The 19,069-nt window shown below is 43.2% G+C and overlaps 2 protein-coding genes across 2 annotated transcripts; one reads left to right on the top strand and one right to left on the bottom strand.

Annotated features, from left to right (window-relative positions):
* Positions 1-37: 37 nt before the first annotated feature.
* On the top strand, positions 38-3,115 carry LOC103994420 (uncharacterized). The gene is made up of 3 exons (XM_009414743.3): positions 38-258; positions 2,071-2,428; positions 2,506-3,115. Exons 1-3 carry the CDS (start codon positions 196-198, stop codon positions 3,003-3,005), a joined length of 921 nt encoding a protein of 306 aa, XP_009413018.2. The 5' UTR covers positions 38-195; the 3' UTR covers positions 3,006-3,115.
* LOC135645073 (U11/U12 small nuclear ribonucleoprotein 25 kDa protein-like) lies at positions 3,063-18,480 on the bottom strand. The gene is made up of 5 exons (XM_065163135.1): positions 18,342-18,480; positions 17,593-17,826; positions 16,906-17,011; positions 16,249-16,348; positions 3,063-3,371 (listed from the first exon to the last, which is right to left on the bottom strand). The coding sequence occupies exons 1-5, from the start codon at positions 18,448-18,450 to the stop codon at positions 3,267-3,269; spliced, it is 654 nt and encodes a 217-aa protein (XP_065019207.1). The 5' UTR covers positions 18,451-18,480; the 3' UTR covers positions 3,063-3,266.
* Between the last annotated feature and the right edge of the window lie 589 nt (positions 18,481-19,069).

The following is a 19,069-nucleotide window of genomic DNA, read 5'->3' as shown; positions in this document are numbered from 1 at the left end:
TGCCTCTATAAATGCACCCGTGCCTCCGCTCGCTGGAAGGGTTATTGCTTTCCCCATCCGGTTTTGATCGGGGAAACCCTAACCCTGGTTTCTTGTATCTTCGCTTTGCTCTCTTTCTTTCTTTGATTGCCTTCTTTATATCGCGTATCGCCTGATCTCGGTGCTTTCTATCCCTGATTCGATTGCCGTGCTGAGATGTCGCGGTGTTTCCCGTATCCGCCTCCTTTCTTGGAAGAGTCCCTGATCGAATCCATTAAGGTTTGTTGAGCATCGATGCTGCTGTGGTTGATTTCTTGCAGTCTTGCTCGACTTCCTTGGTTGGCGATCGGTTCGCCATGGGGATTCTTGATCGATATGGTTTTTAGCGTTGAGAAACTAACTCCTAACATAGACGACTGTACTCAGTCTGTTCAATTGACATGCCAAAGCGGACAGTTGTTAAGTGTGGACTACAATATGTATCGATTGGGCTCTCGTTTGGTGGAGTGTTTTTTCGGACTCTTCTTGATTTCGTTTCGATTTTGCTCTGAAAATCTGATAAGTTTTCTGGGTTAATGATGAGCTGCTGCGTGGGGGATTAGTGGAAACATGATTGCAACTAGTAGTCGCAGCTAAAATATTGATCACTGGGGAATATATAGACGACCTATTGGAATGGTTTACCGTGAGATTTTAATTTGATTCTTGTAGGCAGACATGATACTTCTTTGTGAATCCTTCGACTTAATAAGAAACATGCAATATTTCTTGATCTTATTGGAGACATGGACATGTATTTTGGTGACAGTTAGTTGTTTGATATGATGACTAATTGGAAATGTTTGGGAATGCTAAGTAATTTGAATCGATTTTAGAAAGAACGTTGGACTTTATGTTCATGTATTGGTTTTAGATTGTGACCATGTACACTATATGGTTATTCTGATATTTACTTATATGAAGTTTAGCTGAAATTTTTGGAAGCCTATCATCATGTAGTTTTTCACTGGAAGAGTGGTTGTGGGATCTTTTTATTGATGTGTTTAGTGGAACATGTGTTACAAGGCAACAAAGATGTCTGGCATGGGTGAACACTGGAATGAGTTTCATGTGTGTGTTTGACAACATGTATTTTTTTCACCGCAGAAGCCATGGAAAATGGAAACTTGGAGTTTAGTATTAGGATTGACAGAGGAATTCATTTTTGGAGGTCTAATCTTCTTCGGTCATCTTAGGCATTACAAATTTCTATTTTTTGTGCATGTTTGATTTTGTTAACTTTTCTGGTCCAGTGTTCTGGATTTAGCTGTGAGATATCTGCATTACATTGATTGTCTAACAAAAGGTTCTTGATCACTTATTTCTTAGTTTGGATTGATGGTCCAACTTTATCTTGGTTCGGACCTTGTCAGTGGGTGAGGCCTAACATGCAGTCGATTTGTATTAGTTTCGGAAAAAATCTCAATATTAGAACCTTGAGCAAGAAACTTTAGAACTAACTTGAATGGATGAATTTTAATTGTGAGCCACTGGTTTCTTATCAATGTATATCAAATTAAATCAGATTGTGAGTTTACACTGCCGTGGTCTTGTAGACAAATTGCAGTGGTAAAACCTTTTGTCAAACAACAATTATATGTGTTATTAGTTCATAGCATATTAGAGAGTGTCTTGAGATTTTGAAGTAGTGATGTTGAAGAAGGTTGGTCTAATATATTGAAGCAATCGTAGGTCTTACTTGGGTCCAAACTTAAGTTTTGAATAATCTCTTTCTTGTTGAAACTTATATCATGTTCCGATGTTGGTCTTCTTGGAACGTTTGGATTTACTCAGATAACCGTGTTCAAATCCTGGCAACGGATTTATGACGAATACATATTCATCTTGTTGGAAGTACTCGCTTTTGAAAAGAAAAACGAGATTTGGTAATCTTACTTATGGGCATCTTTGTTCAATGTGAAATATCATGCTATTGGAGCTTAACGACTGTGATCTCCTTGACTGGGTGTCTATGTGATCTATCTTTTCCTATGCATTGCTCCTTGCTTTGTTTGCCTCTGTCATGACTGTTGTTCTGGTGCAATGGAAAAGGCAAAGAAAGAGGAAAGGGAAATGGCAAAGGAGGTTGAACGAAGAAGGGTAAAGAAGGAGACTAAGAAAGGGAAAAGGAGGGAGGAGAAGAGGGAAAATGTTGAGCAGAAATCCGCGACCTCTCAGTACGAGGGCAAGAGCAAGCATGAAGAGAAGAGCCCATCCGAACAGAAAGATCTGTACAGCCAAAGGACAAGCAATGATGCCATTGAGCAGTTGGAAGGCAGCGGCCTTACGGAAGAACATGAGCTGCTGAGTTTCACTGGGCACAAGTATGACTCCCCCGAGAGCTCTCAGGACAGCAACAAGAGGAGGAAACTTGTGTCATCCATCTGTGGCCACAATAAGCATGGTCTTGGTAAGACTCGTTTCTCGTTTAGGTAGTCTTCATCTCCTTTGTTGAGCTTGGCTTACTTTTTACATATTGACGTATAGGGAATATCCTTCGTATCAAGTTGCCATTACGGTCTGCATCATCGAGTCGAGTAGATTTAGAGCCATTGCAGCCATCATTGAGGCCGCCGGCCATGCAAACAGCAGGACAAGTAGTAGTGGCCAAATCCAAGGAAATGGTTCATGAGCTGCCTGAAGTCCATGAGCAGCCCAGTGTCTCAGGCAAGGATGCGAAAGCAGCTGTGCCTTCACATTTGTCTTCCGATGTGATTCGGAGGAGAACTGGGCAAAGGGGACAGTTTGAAGATTTAATAGTGAATTGGAACCCGCCGCTATCGCAGTTGGAGTCTCTGGATGTCAGCAGCGAGTGGTGGCATTTTGGCGATCCAAAGCGGCTCTCCACTCCCTGTACCAACGAGTGTGAGGCCATCACAGTGGGAGGGTCGAGTTGTGGAGAGCGTAGGATTTCTTTGCAGCAGCCCCGAGCCTGCTACTTGCCCGAGTTCGATGCGTATCAGCTGCCATATGTTGTCCCCTTTTGAGAGGGGCGTAAGTATATCTATGACAAGGCTATGCCACATTTAGATTGGGCGTGAATCTGTAACAAGGTGATCGAACTCACGTTCTTATCTCAAATATCTCCGCTTGCTTATGTTTGTGGCAATTCTTTGATTTAATACAAGTTTAGGAAAAATAGTCTGAGATAGAGAAAAAGGACTGGCTACCCTTGAAAAAACCGGTGTTTCTTTCTCTTGGAAACCGAGTCAGGTTAGCATAATTGGAGTTTTGCGAAAACTGGGTCATCAGACCAACCCAGATCGTTTACTAAGACCATGAAAAAACCGGTGTTTCTTTCTCTTGGAATGTTTATGGGATGCCCGAGACACGACGCAAGGAAAAAAGTGTACCTGCATGAGAAAAAGTAAAAAATACAATGCATGATTTGCGATGGTACAATCAGATCCTCTAAGCATAACAGCGTAGTGAAGTCAATTTTAAAGATGCAAAAGCTTCAGGCATGATTATCACCAAAAAAAAGAATCAAAATTTCAGGAAAAGTCTCATCTTATTTTACAGAGGTGTTCCCTTTTTCATATTTTACGAGGAACACCTCCTGTTTACTAATCCTCAAATGCCTCTGACAAGATAATTGGAGCACCATTCTGATTGGTCGATAAGGTAAACTAATTTAGTCCACCATCAACACTATCAGACATCTTTCACTAAAACACTGAAAGACTATTAATTGATAGGAATATACTATCAGTCAATCATCATCCAACATATAATCATCACATTAAATCATTGGTGAGAGGAAGAAATCTAAGTCATCTCCCACCCATTACAAGACAGATAGTTGAAGGTTGTCTCCCCTTTACAGCCCACATGGACAAGATGCAAGGAGACATTAGGACGATTAGAGGTTGTCCCCCCTCTAAGGCTAGGTATAAAAACACGTCCCCAACAAAATAACAGGGGAGGTCTTTACTTATAACTACTAACTCGGACATTTACTTGGAGTTACTAACTTGATTGTCGGAGGGATCGGATCGAGAAACCTCTCATGACCTCGGTCTATGTAGAAAACACCTCAAGTGCTCGATGTTTCCACCTCGAACAACCCTACGCATACAGGTCCATATCATATCGGGCTGATCAAGACGTCAACGGTTCTTTCCACTAATATTTTTGGTGCTAGAAGGAGGACCCGATGTCACAGGAAAGTCCGCCTACCAACCCTCCCAACGAACACTCGAGCGAGGAAGTTTTGCCCTCGACCCATAATACTTTCACTCAAGGGGGGCAACAACCACCCTTTCCGCACGTGGATGCATCCACCTCGACGGAAACGCCCATGCGATATTGGCGTCTGTTCAACGACTCGAGCCTCATGCCTCCAAGAGCGACCTCAAGCCACTTGCTCATCCCTGCTACGGTGTTCTAAACCTCACCCAACAGTCATAGATGCTAATGAGCATGATGCAAGCTGTCGCTTTGCTCTTGCCCCAATTAGCCCAACAGGCGACGCCACCATCTTAGCCGCGGTCAACAGCTCAACCGCCATTGACATCGATGCCCGTCAGGGTCCCCTCACTCGACGCAATGTCAACATCTCAAGAGCGCCCGAGGCCCATCAAACTGTCGATCGAGGGAGCACCCTACTCCCTAACCGTAGAGTTCAACGAACCGTTGCACCACGACTTTGCTCCACCTAAGTCCGAGACTTAATCAGTAGATTTGGCGAATGATTCCCTAAGGATCCAACTATGGCAAATGGACCGATGTTTGGAGGAGATGCGATGAGAGTTCCAACAATTCAGAGGGGAAGGGCCGATCGATCCCCACCTCGGGTCAATCATCATTCACCTAGAACATCTAAGAGGAGTCGATCCTGACAAACTTTCACCTCCCATCAATGGAGACCTTTGATGACAGTACTGACCCAATGGAGCACATCGTTGCTTTTTGTGCCCAAATGTCATTGTATGACACTTCAAATGCCCTATTGTGTCACGCCTTTCCGACTACGTTAAGAGGCCTAACACAAAAATGGTACACTCGTATCGTGCCTTCCTAAGCACATCGTTGCTTTTGCTCAGCTTGCAAGGGAGTTCGAACTTCACTTTCTCAAGAATATGTGCACGAGGCCATTAGTGACAATGCTTCTCGAACTTAGGCAAGGGAGGAGAAAATGCTCTCGGACTTCGTCGCTCGGCTCACCAATGAAATTCGAGGCATAAAAGATGCTTATCTATCATTCGTAATATAGGCCTTCATGATGGGACTCGTCTTTTCTAGTCGTTGGTAGAGTGGTTACCAACGACTTACCCGAGATACTACAAAGGGCCAATCATCATATTTTCGTTGAGGTAATGGTCTCCGGTAAACGTGAGGAAGCACACAAAAGGATGAGATAGGAGCGACTACAATCCGCCCCAACCTCGAGGTCACCGCGGTGAAGAAGCGAACAACCCGAGTTCCCTTGCTTGAGGTCTGAGCTAATCACTTTGAATATGACTAGAACCGAAGTCTTTTTGCAAATAAAAGAGAATAGGATCTTAAAAGACCTTCAACCGATGAAGACTTCATTGGCGAAGAAAGACAAATCCAAATACTATTGCTACCATCGGGATTACAATCACGACACGAAAGATTGTCGTGACATGAAAAAGCATACTGAAGAACTCATTTGTCGGGGACACCGCGGGCGATTTGTTTGGAGGCATCGGGAACCTTCACATTGACCTTAAGGACTGATAGAGAGACATATTGACATCATCATTGGTGGACCCGCCTTCGGAGGATATCGCTTCCCGAGTTATAAAGCTTACGCCCGAGCTACCAATGAAAAAAAATTTAGGACGAGGGACGAACCAGAAATAACTTTCAAGGAGAAAGAGACGATGTACCTCGACCCGAATCATGATGATGCCTTGGTAGTCTCCGTGAGGATGATCAACGCTCGAGTGAAGAGGGTCATGATTGATATAAGTAGCTTTGCTAATGCCCTCTACTTTGATGTTTCCAAAAACTCAAGCTCTCGACTAACAACCTCACCCCTATGACTTCTTCGCTAACGAGGTTCACTAGCGACTCAACCTCCCCTCTTGGAGCTGTGACCTTGCACGTCACATTTGGGGACGAGTCGTGCTAAAAAATGGTGATGATCAAATTAATAGTGGTCGATATCCCCTCGACATATAACGCAATCATAGGTTAGCCCTCGCTAAACAAGCTAAGGGTGATGGTGTCAATTTGTCACATGGTAATGAAATTCTCGACGAGGACCGACGTTGGAGAGTTGAGAAGGAACCCGAGGGAGTTGCGCCAATGCTACCTTACGACCCTCTCCCTACCAAAGAATGCTCGACCAAAGGCGTCGCCTATGGACCCCCGAAATTTCGCCAGTCCCTCCCACCTCCGGAGTTGGTGGAATCATTGATTAAAGCACTCATGGACAAGGCTCGTTTCGATCAAGTTGTCAAGGTCGGGGCGACACTTCTCGAAAAGAAATGAGGGCAACCCATCAATTTCCTTAGGGAGAATGTTGAGGTGTTTGCGTGGTTGCTAAAAGACATGCCGAAAATCGACCCAGATATAGCCCAGCATCACTAGAACATTTCTCCCGAGGCATGACTAGTGAAACAAAAGCCTCGCAAGTTTACTCCTAATCGCCAGCAGGTAATTAGCGATAAAGTAGATAAGCTGTTAGGAGCAAGGTTTATTGTCGAGGTGCAATATACCGCTAATGGCTCACTAGTGTTGTACTTATTAAAAAGTCTAATGAAAACTAAAGGATGTGTGTTGATTATACTGATCTCAACAAAGCATATTTGAAGGACAACTATCCTCTTCCTCGAATTGTTTAGTTGGCTGATGCTACCTCGGGTCACGAGCTCCTCACCTTTATAGATGTATTCTCGGGATATAACCAAATAATAATGGCACTAAAGGATTAAGAACACACTTCCTTTATCACCGACCGAGACACGTATTGATACCGAGTCATGTCATTCGGGTTGAAAAATGAAGGGGTGACGTATCAAATGATGGTGAATAAGATGTTCAAGCACCAGATCAAGTGGAATGTTAAAGTGTTTGTAGATGACATGATAGTCAAAAGCAGAACGACTAACTCACATTTGACAAACTTGGTCGAGACAGTTTAAGTTCTAAAGAAGTTCAACATGAGCCTTAATCCGACCAAGTGCGCCTTCGGAGTCAGCTCGAGAAAATTCCTCGAATTCATCGTGCACCGGAGGGAAACAGATGCAAACCCTAAGAAGGTGCGAGCCATACTGAAGATACGCCCGGCTTGGTCGATAAGGGAAGTCCAACAGTTAACAAGGCGAATATCAACACTTGACTGATTCTTATCCCAATCAGGTGATAAATGTCTACATTTCTTTCGAGCATTAAAGAACCCAACGGGCTTTATATGGACTGAGGAGTGTCATGAGGCTGAAGCACCACCTTGCTCAATTGTCACAACTCTCCTCTACCTCTAGCAAAACTCTTTTATTTCACTACCATCAACCTCACTATCAGCTCGATGCTAGTATGAAACATCTCGGCAGTTCAGAAGCCTATTTACTATGTTAATCATGTTCTAAGCAGACCCCAAGAACGATACCCCCTATCGAGAGGCTTACATTTGCACTAGTACTAGCAGTAAGGAAGCTCCACCCTTAGTTTCAAGGGCATGCCGTACAGGTGATCACCGACCAGCCACTCAAGTAAGTCTTTTCGTTGTTCGACATCTCAGGGCGATTGTTGAGGTGGTTAGTAGAGCTGGATGAGTTCGACATCCGATATGTGCCAAGGACTGTCATAAAGGCCCAGGTGTTGACAAACTTTATCTCAGAGCTAACTCCCTCGCTTAAGGCCGATAGTTATCCCCCCTCGGTATGGACAATGTTCATGGATGGTTCTGCCACCTTAGAAAGGGGCGGTGTTGGACACATCTTGAAATGCTTGAACAAACAAGTGTATGAGCAAGCCCTCCGGTTTGAGTTCAAGATCTCCAACAATGAGGCCAAATATGAAGCACTTCTCTCGAGGCTTTGGCTTGCCCAGAAGCTTCAAGTCTAAGACTTGATTATGTTCAGCAACTCGCAACTAATCGTGAGTCAAGAGGAGGGGAGTTACGAGGCATGAGATGTGACCATGGCGATGTATCTCGATGAGGTGCGGAGATTAGCTCACAGTTTCTCCCGACTCAATGTGTTACAGGTCCCCAGTGAAGAAAACACCCAAGCTGAGCTCACCAGGTTAGCATCCACCCGACTCAATGTGTTATAGGTCCCGACTCAATGTTGGTCGAGACACTGCCAACCTGAACCATTGAGAAGCATGACATGTTCATAGTTGAGAAGGAATCGAGTTGGATGGATGAGATTATGTGTTACAAAAGAGACAAGACGCTCCCAACCGACCCCGCAACGGCCCGAAGAGTCAAGCATCATTAAGCATGATATTGTATAATTAACGACCGCCTATATCACAAGTCCTTCAGTCAACCATTCCTCGTATGACTGACGCCCCAAGAGGCCGAAAGGGTGCTTAAGGTATATGTGGAGAGCTAGGATGGACCCTTGCTTTCAAAGTGCTTCAACAAGGGTTCTACTAGTAGACATTGCATAAGGATGAAATAGCCTATGCCCAAAGATGCCACAAGTGCCAAAGGTTTGCTCAGATACACCGTCAACCGACAGTCCCTTTGAGCTCGATCGATTGCGGGTGGTCCTTCGCTGAGTGGGGGATAGACCTCCTCGAACCCTTTCTGCCAGCCTCGAGCCAATTAAGGTTTCTCATTGTGGGAGTGGACTATTTCACGAAGCAAGTGGAAGCTGAGCCACTAGCGTCGAACACAAAAAAGCAGGTTGAGGAATTTGTATGGAAAAATATCATCAACCACTTCAGAATCCTGAGGGCCCTCATCACCGATAATGAGACTCAATTCAACAACACAAGGTTCAAGGAGTTCTGCCAATCTTACGGGGTTCAATTAAGATTCAACTTAGTGGCTCATCCTAGACCAACAATCTTGCCGAGGTCACTAACCGAGCCATTCTCAAAGGGTTAAAGAAGCGTATCATTGGAGCAAAGGGTACTTCGGTGGACAAGCTACTAAGCATTCCGTGGGTCTCTTGAACGACACCTAAGACCGGGTCGAGAGAATCAATATTCAGCTTAGCTTTTGACATATAGGTTATCCTACCACCTAAGATAGTCGTTTAGACACCTCGGGTTGAGAGTTTCAATGAGGAAACCTCTAAAGGACTTCGAAACGGATTTGACCTAATCAACAAGGTCAAAGTAGAAGCACACCGACGGGCGCTGTGATACAAAAAGGCGATGGCCAAACTGTATGTTCAAGGTGTTCGCCCTCGAGGAGTTGGACCAAGGGACTTGGTGGTTCGCAAAGCTGAAGTCAATGACCCGACCATGCCCCAAGGGAAGCTGGCGTCGAACTGGAAAAGGGTCATATTGAGTCATTGAGGTCGTCCGAAACGGAACATACTGCCTAAGGACAACAAAAGGTCTGGCGCTACCGAGAATGTGACATATTGAAAAGAAGAAGTTTTACCCTTGAGACCTCTCTTGGGATCAGGTCGGGGAAGACTACCCCCTGAGCATCAGGCATTGGGTAGTCTGACCCAAAGACTAAAAGAAGGCCAGCACAATGAGAGACGACAACTCCGATGTCGAGACGAGGCGACGGGTCAAGACAATCATCAAAAGGCATCTTGGCCAACATCTGGACATTTTGATCCTCGGGGGTAATCAGCAAACGAATCCTCCTCAAGTTCCAGCTTGGGGTACCTCGCCTTGAAACGAGCTAAGGTGATTTGATACTTGAATTGGTATTAGACGACCCCCCGACCTCACTAGAGCCCTTTTAAACCCGACGGACGCATTGTAATAAGAGATCGCCTCCTCCCGGTACTTTGGTATCATGTGCCGCTCGTCCTCCGACGCTTCCCTCATATCCCGAGCTTGCCTATTGGTCATCATGACCTGCTCGACGAGCTTTGAGTTGTGCATCCTCATCGAGTCCAAGTCCCTAGTGAGCTACAACAATTCGTCCTCCATTTCCCGGTTATTGCTTCAAACTTCCATCAATTGCTTGGCGAAGTCGACAAGGCATAGCTCAGCTTCCTCTAGTTGTCATGCCAGCTCGGCTCCCCGAGCCTCCGCCTCAGCAATAACAGAAGGGGCTCCTCCCTCCTTCAACCCCTCGATCTCTTCCCATAGATTGTCAATTATGAGGGACTACATGAATGACAAAGCTAGTGTCCCATACACGATCGATAAGGGTCATTATGTAGTGGTGGTGTTGCGATTAAGGATGAACATATGAGCAATGTGAATCCAAAGGGGCTAGCCATGACATAACTTACTAGCACTTCGTTGCGGTAGCAAGTGTCAATCAGAACCTCCGAAGGGGAATGGTAGATCTGCTTCGCCACCCCTGAACACAAGGACCCACGACAGTATTGTTTCGAGGCTGCACCATCGCCCCACACCTTTTGCTCTCCTGCAAACCCTCTCATCTCGATTACAACGATGCACTTGGGGGTGGGTCTAGTAGGTCGGTTATTTGTAAAGTCGCAAAGGGCAAGGGTTTCCCCTTGCACAAGTCGAACATCAACCTCGGCCTATCCCCTCTTTTCCCCGAAGAAGACCTAGAACTTCGGAGACCCTCTTAAGGCATCAACGCTACGACGGTAGGAGGCTGCTAATCTAGAATCGACTCCTCGGGTTCCTCACCCCTTCGAGGGCAGGACACATTCCTCACAATTACCTTCTGCTTCTTCATTGGCTTGTCAATGCTGACATGATAATCGGACCCGACGCCTCAAGCGACAGCTTGTGGACAATGGTCGAAGCCAAAGAGGCCATCGCCCTGCCCGAAGAGGAGCCAAGCCCCTTCCTCTTCAAACGAGTGCAAATTCATGTCTATAGAGGATCAAAAAGAGAAGTGAGGTCAAGTGATGGGAGGTTTGAGTCATACTTCGAGGAGCTAAGCGAAGACTCGTGTCAATCAATCAGTCCTCATCCATCTTCCAAAAGGCCTCAAAGGAAAAGAGTTTGTCCCTCAGTCGAAGCACTTGACCCAACTCCTCGTCCGACAAGAGAGGGGGGTGTTATCTATGCAACGTACCGACTAGGCGAGACTGAACCCCCAATCCCGACCTAAACTTACTAGAAAGAAGCACTCCTTTCAACCCTGGTGCCCCCCCCCCCTGCATAGTTGAAAGCAAGCAACAAAAAGTTTACGGATCAAAGTAATACCGACACGCCAACATTCTTCGATGAACACTATTAAATAGCGCCACGAGTTGGACGCCATTTGGGAGGGTGATATCTTCCACCATTGTAAGCAAGACACTATCATCGGGTGAAGGAGAAGATAGAGTCCCGTCTCGAGGGCGTCACAGGATAAGCAAAAAGACCCGAGCGTAAGGTGGAATGGACGTTGACTAGGTGGAGGACTTGAAAATTGACTCGACTAGGATGGAATACTTAGCTGGCAAGTAATCCAAGAGTGGTGCACTCACCATTGAATCGTAGTCATGCGAGCTTTTCATGGACAATAAGTCCCGAAGAGCCTTCGGGTTCACAAAAACTACCTCCTCGACGAAAGGGAGGTTGACACCTCCATCACCCTTGAACTGTCCAAAGACGAAGCACAAACCTCGACCGTCTAGCGACCAATAGATCGAGAGGAGCTTGTACAAGAAAGGAGAGACATCCTGACCTAAGGAAGTGAAAGAGCAAGACCGATTTGTTGCAGAACCGACATCGAGACTATGAAGGACTCGAGGACTGACTCGCGCTGCAAAGAACCAAGATAAAGTAGAGAACACTTCTAAGGAGGCCTTGGAGGCTCAAATGGAGGAATGAGCCTCACCCACATGGTAGAGGGGGATTTACAATAAGGGAGTCAATCTCTCTCCTCCCACGATTGAGACAAGTGTCCCTTCAGGATAATTCCGAAAGAATGACGATGGATGAAGGATTCGAAAAGTGTTGGATGAAGGACTCAAAAAGTGTCGAATGAAGGACTCGAAAAGCGCCAAAATCCAACACAGCAGGGGCAGAAGGCCAAATGTGCTCGAGGCGCATGGGTCAGGAAAACTTGACCAATGCGAGGAGAAATCTGTCACGACGGAGGCACAAGGCCAAATGTGCCCAAGATGCATAAGTCGAGAAAAATTGACCCGTGCAGGGGAAAATTCGCCATGACGAAGGTACAAGGTCAAATGTACCCGAGAAGCGTGAGTCAGGAAAACTTGACCCGCATGAAGAGAAATTTGCCATAACGGAGAAGCATGGCAAAATGTGCCCAAGGCGCGAGTCAAGAAAACTCGATTCGTACGACAAGAAATCTACCATAACGGAGGCACAGGACAAAATATGCCCAAGGCACATGAGTTAGAAAAACCCGACTCACGTGAAGAGAAATCCACCACAACGGAGGTGCAAGGCAAAGTGTGCCCGAGATGCGTGAGTCAGGAAAACCTAACTCGCGTGAGGAAAAATTCATCACGATGGAGGCACAAGGCTAAATGTGCTCGAGGTGCATGACTCGGGAAAACTCGATTCGTGTAAGGAGAAATCTGCCACGACGGAGGCGTAGGGCAAAATGTGCCCAAGGTGCGTGAGTTGGGAAAACCCGACCCGTATGAAGAGAAATCTACCATAACAGAGGTGTAGGGCAAAATGTGCCCAAGGTGTGTGAGTTGAGAAAATCTAACCCACATGAAGAGAAATCCACCTGACGGAGGTGCAAGGGACAAAATATGCCCAAGAAGTATGAGTTGGGAAACCCGACCCACATGAAGATAAATCCATCACGGACGAGGTATAAGGCAAAATATGTCTAAGGCGCATAAGTCGAAAAAACCCAACTCGCATGAAGAGAAATCCATCACGGGGAAGGTGCAAGGCAAAATGTGACCCAAGCACGAGTCGAAAAAACCTGACTAGCATGAAGAGAAATCCACCACAACAGAGTCCTAAGGCAAAATATGCTTGAGGGGTGTGAGTCGAGAAAACTTAACCCGGGTGAAGAGAAATTTGTTACAGCGAAAGCGTAAGACAAATTGTGCCCAAGGCGAGTAAGTTGGAAAAACTAAACCTGCGTAAGAGAAATCCGTAATGGCGAAGGCACTAGGCAAAATATATACGAGGCACATGAGTTAGGAAAACCTGACCCGCGCGAGGAGCAATCTGCCACGACGGAGGCACAAGACCAAATGTGCTTGAGGCACGTGAGTCGGGAAAACTCGACTTGCATGAGAAGAATCTGTCACGACGAAGGTACAAGGCAAAATGTGTCCGAGGCGTGTGAGTCAAGAAAACCTGACTCGCATGAGGAGATCCTGAACGCACTCGTGTCAGATGAACTAAACATCGCACTTCATACCCCAAAGCATACCTTGAGATAGGACAAATGATAGAGAATATACTATTAGTCAATCATCATTCGACACAGCCACCACATTGAGTCCTCAAAGGGAGGAAAAGATATAGGTCACCTTCCACTTGTCTACCCGTGAGGACAGGAGAAGGCAAGTAGTTCGAGGTTGTCTTCCCCTTATCACCCATGTGGATAAGACACCAAGAAGGGGATGTTAGAGCGATTATAGGTTGTCCCCCCTCTAAGGCTAGGTATAAAAACACGTCCCCAACAACATGAGAGGTTTTTACTTATTTTGACTACTCGTGCCTGCATTTACCCGAGGTTACTAACTTGAGCATCGACGAGATCGGATTAAGAAATATTTCCCGACCTTGGTCTTCATGCAGGAAACACCTCGAGAGCACAATGTTTCCATTTCGGAGATACCTCGGACAACCTTGCACACATTGGTCCGGATCACTTCAGGCTGACCAAGACGTCAATGACTCTTTCCCCTAACACCACCAAAACATTATAAGTGTATTGAAAAATAATTATAATTAAAAAATTCAATTGATTTACCACGTGGACTTATCCACCAAAACCAGTGAAGTTGTTATTGTGGCTTGTCAAGGTACTTAGAAAAATATGGCAATAAGAAAACATCTATTGAAAAATATAAAAAGGGGAACAACTATTGGAAAAAAAGCCAAAAAATAGATTTTTTCGTTTAATTGTCAAGGGTATTTGAAAAATATGGAACTAAAAGAACATCGATTGAAAATTATAAAGAGGCGAACACCTCTTAGAAAAAAAAAAACCCAAAAAAAGGATTTTTTTTTTTTCATTTGTCCATTTCCGCAAAAGTGGCAACATAGTCCAACAGATAGGATTCGTCCATTTCACCCGATGAGATAAGCTGATCAAGAAATCATTACCATTATAGTCCAACAGATGATCTACGACTAGCAAATATTCCAAGGACCAAGAAAGCGTGCTTCATCATGGACCCAATTGGTTTAATCATCGCTAATCATTCTTGGTGATCTCTCGTCAACTCCAGATATGGAATTCATTCTAGGGAGGCTGCTTAAGAATAGTTATATGTCTGATCATATGCATCATCAATCATCAATCATCAAAATTTATTCACATACACGTACTTATCCAGTGAACCACCCTTAACTCCTCGAGCATAGTTTTAATACTGTGGAACTAGATCTAAACCCTCCGCTTGCTGACTCGAATTCTGTCTCAAAGTCGTCCTAGACTTGATGATACACCGGAGCCGGAAACCATTTCTAGGTTCAATCCTATTGCCAGAGAAATGTCCTCTCAGATGCTTTCCCTGAGAACAAAGACCTATTGAGAACCGACCAGGCAAGGTTGCTTGGTCCTCAAATAATTGGTATTACCATGTTACATACACCCTACTCAATAGGAGACATGACCTCTGCCGTATATAAGGGCATGCAACAAATGCCACCTTGCCTGATACGAAAATGTTACCACGGACAGTAGGATCCTATAGAAACATAACTTATGTAACGAGGAAGAACAAAAGCATCGGAGTCAAATCTATATTGTCCCGACAAAAGAATATACAACTATCAAAATCCTCCTCTGCTGGCATTCTATCTGATTAAAAGATAGAAACATTGCTATATCGGACATGTTCTATGCCTGTGATCAGAATACTAAATGCTAAATGCTTCCAAAACTTCAATATGATAAATCACAAATAAAACAAAATAAGCATATTCCTGAGCAACTCTAGGTTACATATTTGAAGAGCATCATAGAGCCAATTATAAACAATGATCACATATTAATGTCATCTCTTAAGGATGCAACTTGTTATTCCTGAAGATTATTGCTAAATTTATCCCTGCATTTTCCATGCACTAACCTGACCGTCAAGTACTATTAAAACAAGGCCCAAACAATTTCAAGCCATTACTAAAATCCTAGAAAGAAAGTTATTTAGGGACCTCAGTTAGGTTAAATTAAAGGAAAATTTAATGAAGATAGTCATACATAATTGTAACATCAAATATCTAAAGTTCTTGAAAAACAGCTCTGAAATCCATTTCAGAATGTTATTGACACCATGTGTATATCACAATTTAGCTCTTTAAACCAAAGTATTCAAATACTACACGGATACAGAATCTTATACACACAAATGAAACTCTTGAAAAGTTTTGGCAGAAACTTTCGTCATTTTATGGACAAAATTCCCCTAAAACATACTGTGACTATCATATATCGTTTCATGGGCTATCATATAGAAGATCATGTGACACTACCTCTATTTCATTATTGAACATTTTACTTTCCTACAGAACATTTGACAAGAATTTATTACTCTATTACAGTTTATTTCCTTTGTGTTTAAGATTTGATTATATTTCAAATAGTCTGATGCTTACTCTACAGGGTCCTTCATCTATGCAGTTGTCTTTGGCATCTTCATCAAGTCATTGACATGCATAGTTCTGTTGATGTTATCACCCTTTATCCAGTCTTTGGTATAGCCTTTTGACCTTTTATTTTTTTTCGGATCAAATTTCCCTCAATAACAACCTTCGGTAACAGTTCATTTCCAAAAATTAATAAGAAATTAGTAGTGCAACAAGTAATTTACAGAAAACTAGTTGAAATTGATTTCCTGAGCTGCATGCAACATACCGATGAAATAAATTTAAAGTGATAGAGAAGGATATTGTGAGTGACAACTACCAAGCGGCATACTAGGAAGGAAGTTTATATTAAAGAAGAAAAACAGAAAGGTTACTGTTCTATTAACCAATAGCTAGTGGAAGTCTGTGCTTCATATAAAGAAACATGTACATATGACTTTAAAAAATTACCTTAGAATTGTTATGTATGCCATATTCAGTGAGCATAGAATTGTCATCAATGAGCTTCTCATTATGGTGAGCAAGGCAAAAATTTGCCCAGACATGCCTCCTGCACGGTAAATGAACCAGTATCAAATCTTTAACAGATGGCAGGTTTTGGAAATTTTATAAACCAATTTCAGTGACTTGAAGAAATGTACATACACATGAATGATATTTTTAAATATAGCATCATAGCCAAAAGGCGAAAGATATACTCAAAATTGCACTAAATTTATAACCATATAATGTGCTTCAATTTTTACAAGGTATTTTGATTCACAAGTTTAACCAACAATTCCTTTTGGTTTTTAGCCATCATCTTGGATAGTAAAATTATTATATCAACATTATGATTTTTATATATTAGCTAAGAGCAACAGGGGAAATACTTGAGATGGGAACGACCAACAAGCTTTGGATAAAGTCAGGACAAGGATTCTTTTTCTTTTTCTTTTTTTAAGCTGAGGAGAAGGAAGGTCAACAGGGCTAGTTTACAATCTCTTATCCCTTTGTATGAACAAGGTGATATGATAGCCATGATTTTTTTATGGAATAAATACCTGCTGATTTTTGAAAATTTTCTTGAAAGTTTTAGCTGAGAAAATGAAAGGATAGGGGAGGTACCATGAAATGTGGCGATGACCCATTTTGGCTTGCTCTATTTCATTTATTTTCTTCCTGATTGCTAATTTCAAATCCTTGACAGTAGCAGAATTCAGAACTGCGACATCTTCAGAAAGGAAAGCATGGTCATTTTAGATTAAGTCCCTTTAGGTAGAAACAATTCAAATAACATGGTAGAATTTTACCAAAAAAGCAAACAGCATCTTTCTTGCATGATATATTGAAACCCGCAATTTCCACCGAGTATGGATTACTAGACTAATAAAAAACATGCCTTAGCCTGATCTGAAACTATACATGCATTGCTTTAAAATGAAATGAAAAAAAGTATCGATAGTTGTCACTTCTACGTAAAAAACAATGTACTAGACAGGTTTTCCACTTTTGCAGTAATTAAAAGACAACGGAACACAGTACAAAGAAAAAGCTCCAATATGGTGAGGATCCTCGCCTATAAACAAGAATGATAATGAAGCATGCTACGAGTAAAGCGGCTGCAGGATCACAAGATAAGGTGCATTATCCTGTTTGCTGGCTCAGTTCATGTCACGATAATGGTACTATAGATTATCTTTAAGTATCAAGGATCTTAACTTCAGAAGACTGGTGGTAATTACTTCAGCCACTCCATAAGCACATGGAATGAAAGAACAAATTCTACCGAAAACCAAGAACAAGACCACGTACCAAAAGAGGTATTGTCCACCTTAGTGACAGATATTTTCATTGCACTGCCGAGCTCCAAATTTATTAAGGTGTCAACATCTGCAAGTGTAGGTTTCTTAGGAACATCGAACAATATCGGATCATCCAGAAGAGCTGAGAGCATAGACTGTAGCTGGGCTTTCTTGGCAGTGATGCTGCTGTAACCAACATTTTCCTCGGTTTTGGACCCTGATTCCATCTCTTCAGAACAACATCCTACAGGCATCAGGTATAACATCATTTTGCATCAAAAAGATTTCTATTCTATATCATTTCTTCGGCTATAATCAGCAATCAACATTCTACATTCCGTAAACAGGAAATTCTGAACGAAGGCGGCAACCCTGTTCAGATTTGTTCTCGGAAAACAGTTGTTAGGCATTCACCAGTTCTCTATTGTTCCCGAAACATCAAAACAGGCCCAAGTTGCTTGAGGAAATCCATCACAACCCACATGAAAACGACAGAAAGGGAGAATAGGAAGGGCGGACGGAGCCGAGGGCAAGGAAGGACATCGAAACCCGCTCGTTTCGGGGGGTGAAGAACACGGTGCCGCTCTCGTCACCGACGAAGCACCCGGAAATCATAGCAGGCTCGAGCGGCGTTGGCCGTGTGGAGGAATCAAGAGGAACGAAGAGAAAGGCGGGGTGAGAAGCGATCTGCCATGGGGCGCGCCATTTGTAGTGGCCCGTGGGCGTAGGGCACATAGTAAGAGAGGGGAAGACGCTTACCGGCGGCGAACTGTGGGAGGAGAGCGAGAGGGCGAGGAGCGGCGGACTGCGATCGGGCAAGCGGTGGAGTGGGAGGAGAAATGCGGATGATTTTGCTTGTGTTTGTCATATGATCACTTTAATCAGGAAACAGTTTTCGAAAACAAAAACAAATTTTCAACTACGCACGATTACATTTATATGCTAAAGTCAAATTAATAATAGAGGTCATAGTGGTCTAAGTCGTGACGTGTCACCTAGGGATGTCCTTAGGGTTCAATAATAGGTGGATCATTAACCTAAGATACTTAATCTCATAAATCAATCCAAGTTTTTATAATATTTTCTAATTAAAAAACTAATTATTACTCGGATTATTATTGAGCTCGAGCTCGAGTGCGTTAGAATATTTTAGTGCCCATTGGAGTGGGCTTTAAGAAGATATTTGATGTTGGCAAGTCTCTTGCAAAGGGCTACCAACATGGCAACGAGATTCAACAATCATTATTCTTGTGTGCGAATCTTTTTAGGGTGAAGCAAAGCTCAAATTAGATATAAAAACTTCATTTATGAGGCGATAAAGAAATTTTTAATTTAATATTACTAATAGATCGCTCGATAGTGTTTTATTTTTCATAAAGAAAAAAAGTCATTTGAGGTAGAAATTATATGAAAACATATTATTTATATTTATCTAAAACTATCATAGTGAAATAGCAATAATGGTATAAAATAAGAAAGATTATAAG

Source organism: Musa acuminata, chromosome BXJ3-8, assembly GCF_036884655.1.
Source record: "Musa acuminata AAA Group cultivar baxijiao chromosome BXJ3-8, Cavendish_Baxijiao_AAA, whole genome shotgun sequence".
Classification (NCBI taxonomy): Eukaryota; Viridiplantae; Streptophyta; class Magnoliopsida; order Zingiberales; family Musaceae; genus Musa; species Musa acuminata.
This window is presented reverse-complemented; position numbering and strand designations above follow the sequence as displayed.

Bases quoted from the DNA above. Each gene is read 5' to 3' on its own strand.
- LOC135645073 (XM_065163135.1), bottom strand. From the start codon at position 18,450: ATGACAAACACAAGCAAAATCATCCGCATTTCTCCTCCCACTCCACCG. The intron at 17,827-18,341 runs GTAAGCGTCTTC...TGATGCCTGTAG, and splicing joins CCTCCCACAGTTCGCCGCCG to GATGTTGTTCTGAAGAGATG. The intron at 3,372-16,248 runs GTAATTTTTTAA...TTTCTCATGCAG, and splicing joins GCATACATAACAATTCTAAG to GTACACTTTTTTCCTTGCGT.
- LOC103994420 (XM_009414743.3), top strand. From the start codon at position 196: ATGTCGCGGTGTTTCCCGTATCCGCCTCCTTTCTTGGAAGAGTCCCTG. The intron at 259-2,070 runs GTTTGTTGAGCA...GCAATGGAAAAG, and splicing joins CCCTGATCGAATCCATTAAG to GCAAAGAAAGAGGAAAGGGA. The intron at 2,429-2,505 runs GTAAGACTCGTT...ATTGACGTATAG, and splicing joins CCACAATAAGCATGGTCTTG to GGAATATCCTTCGTATCAAG.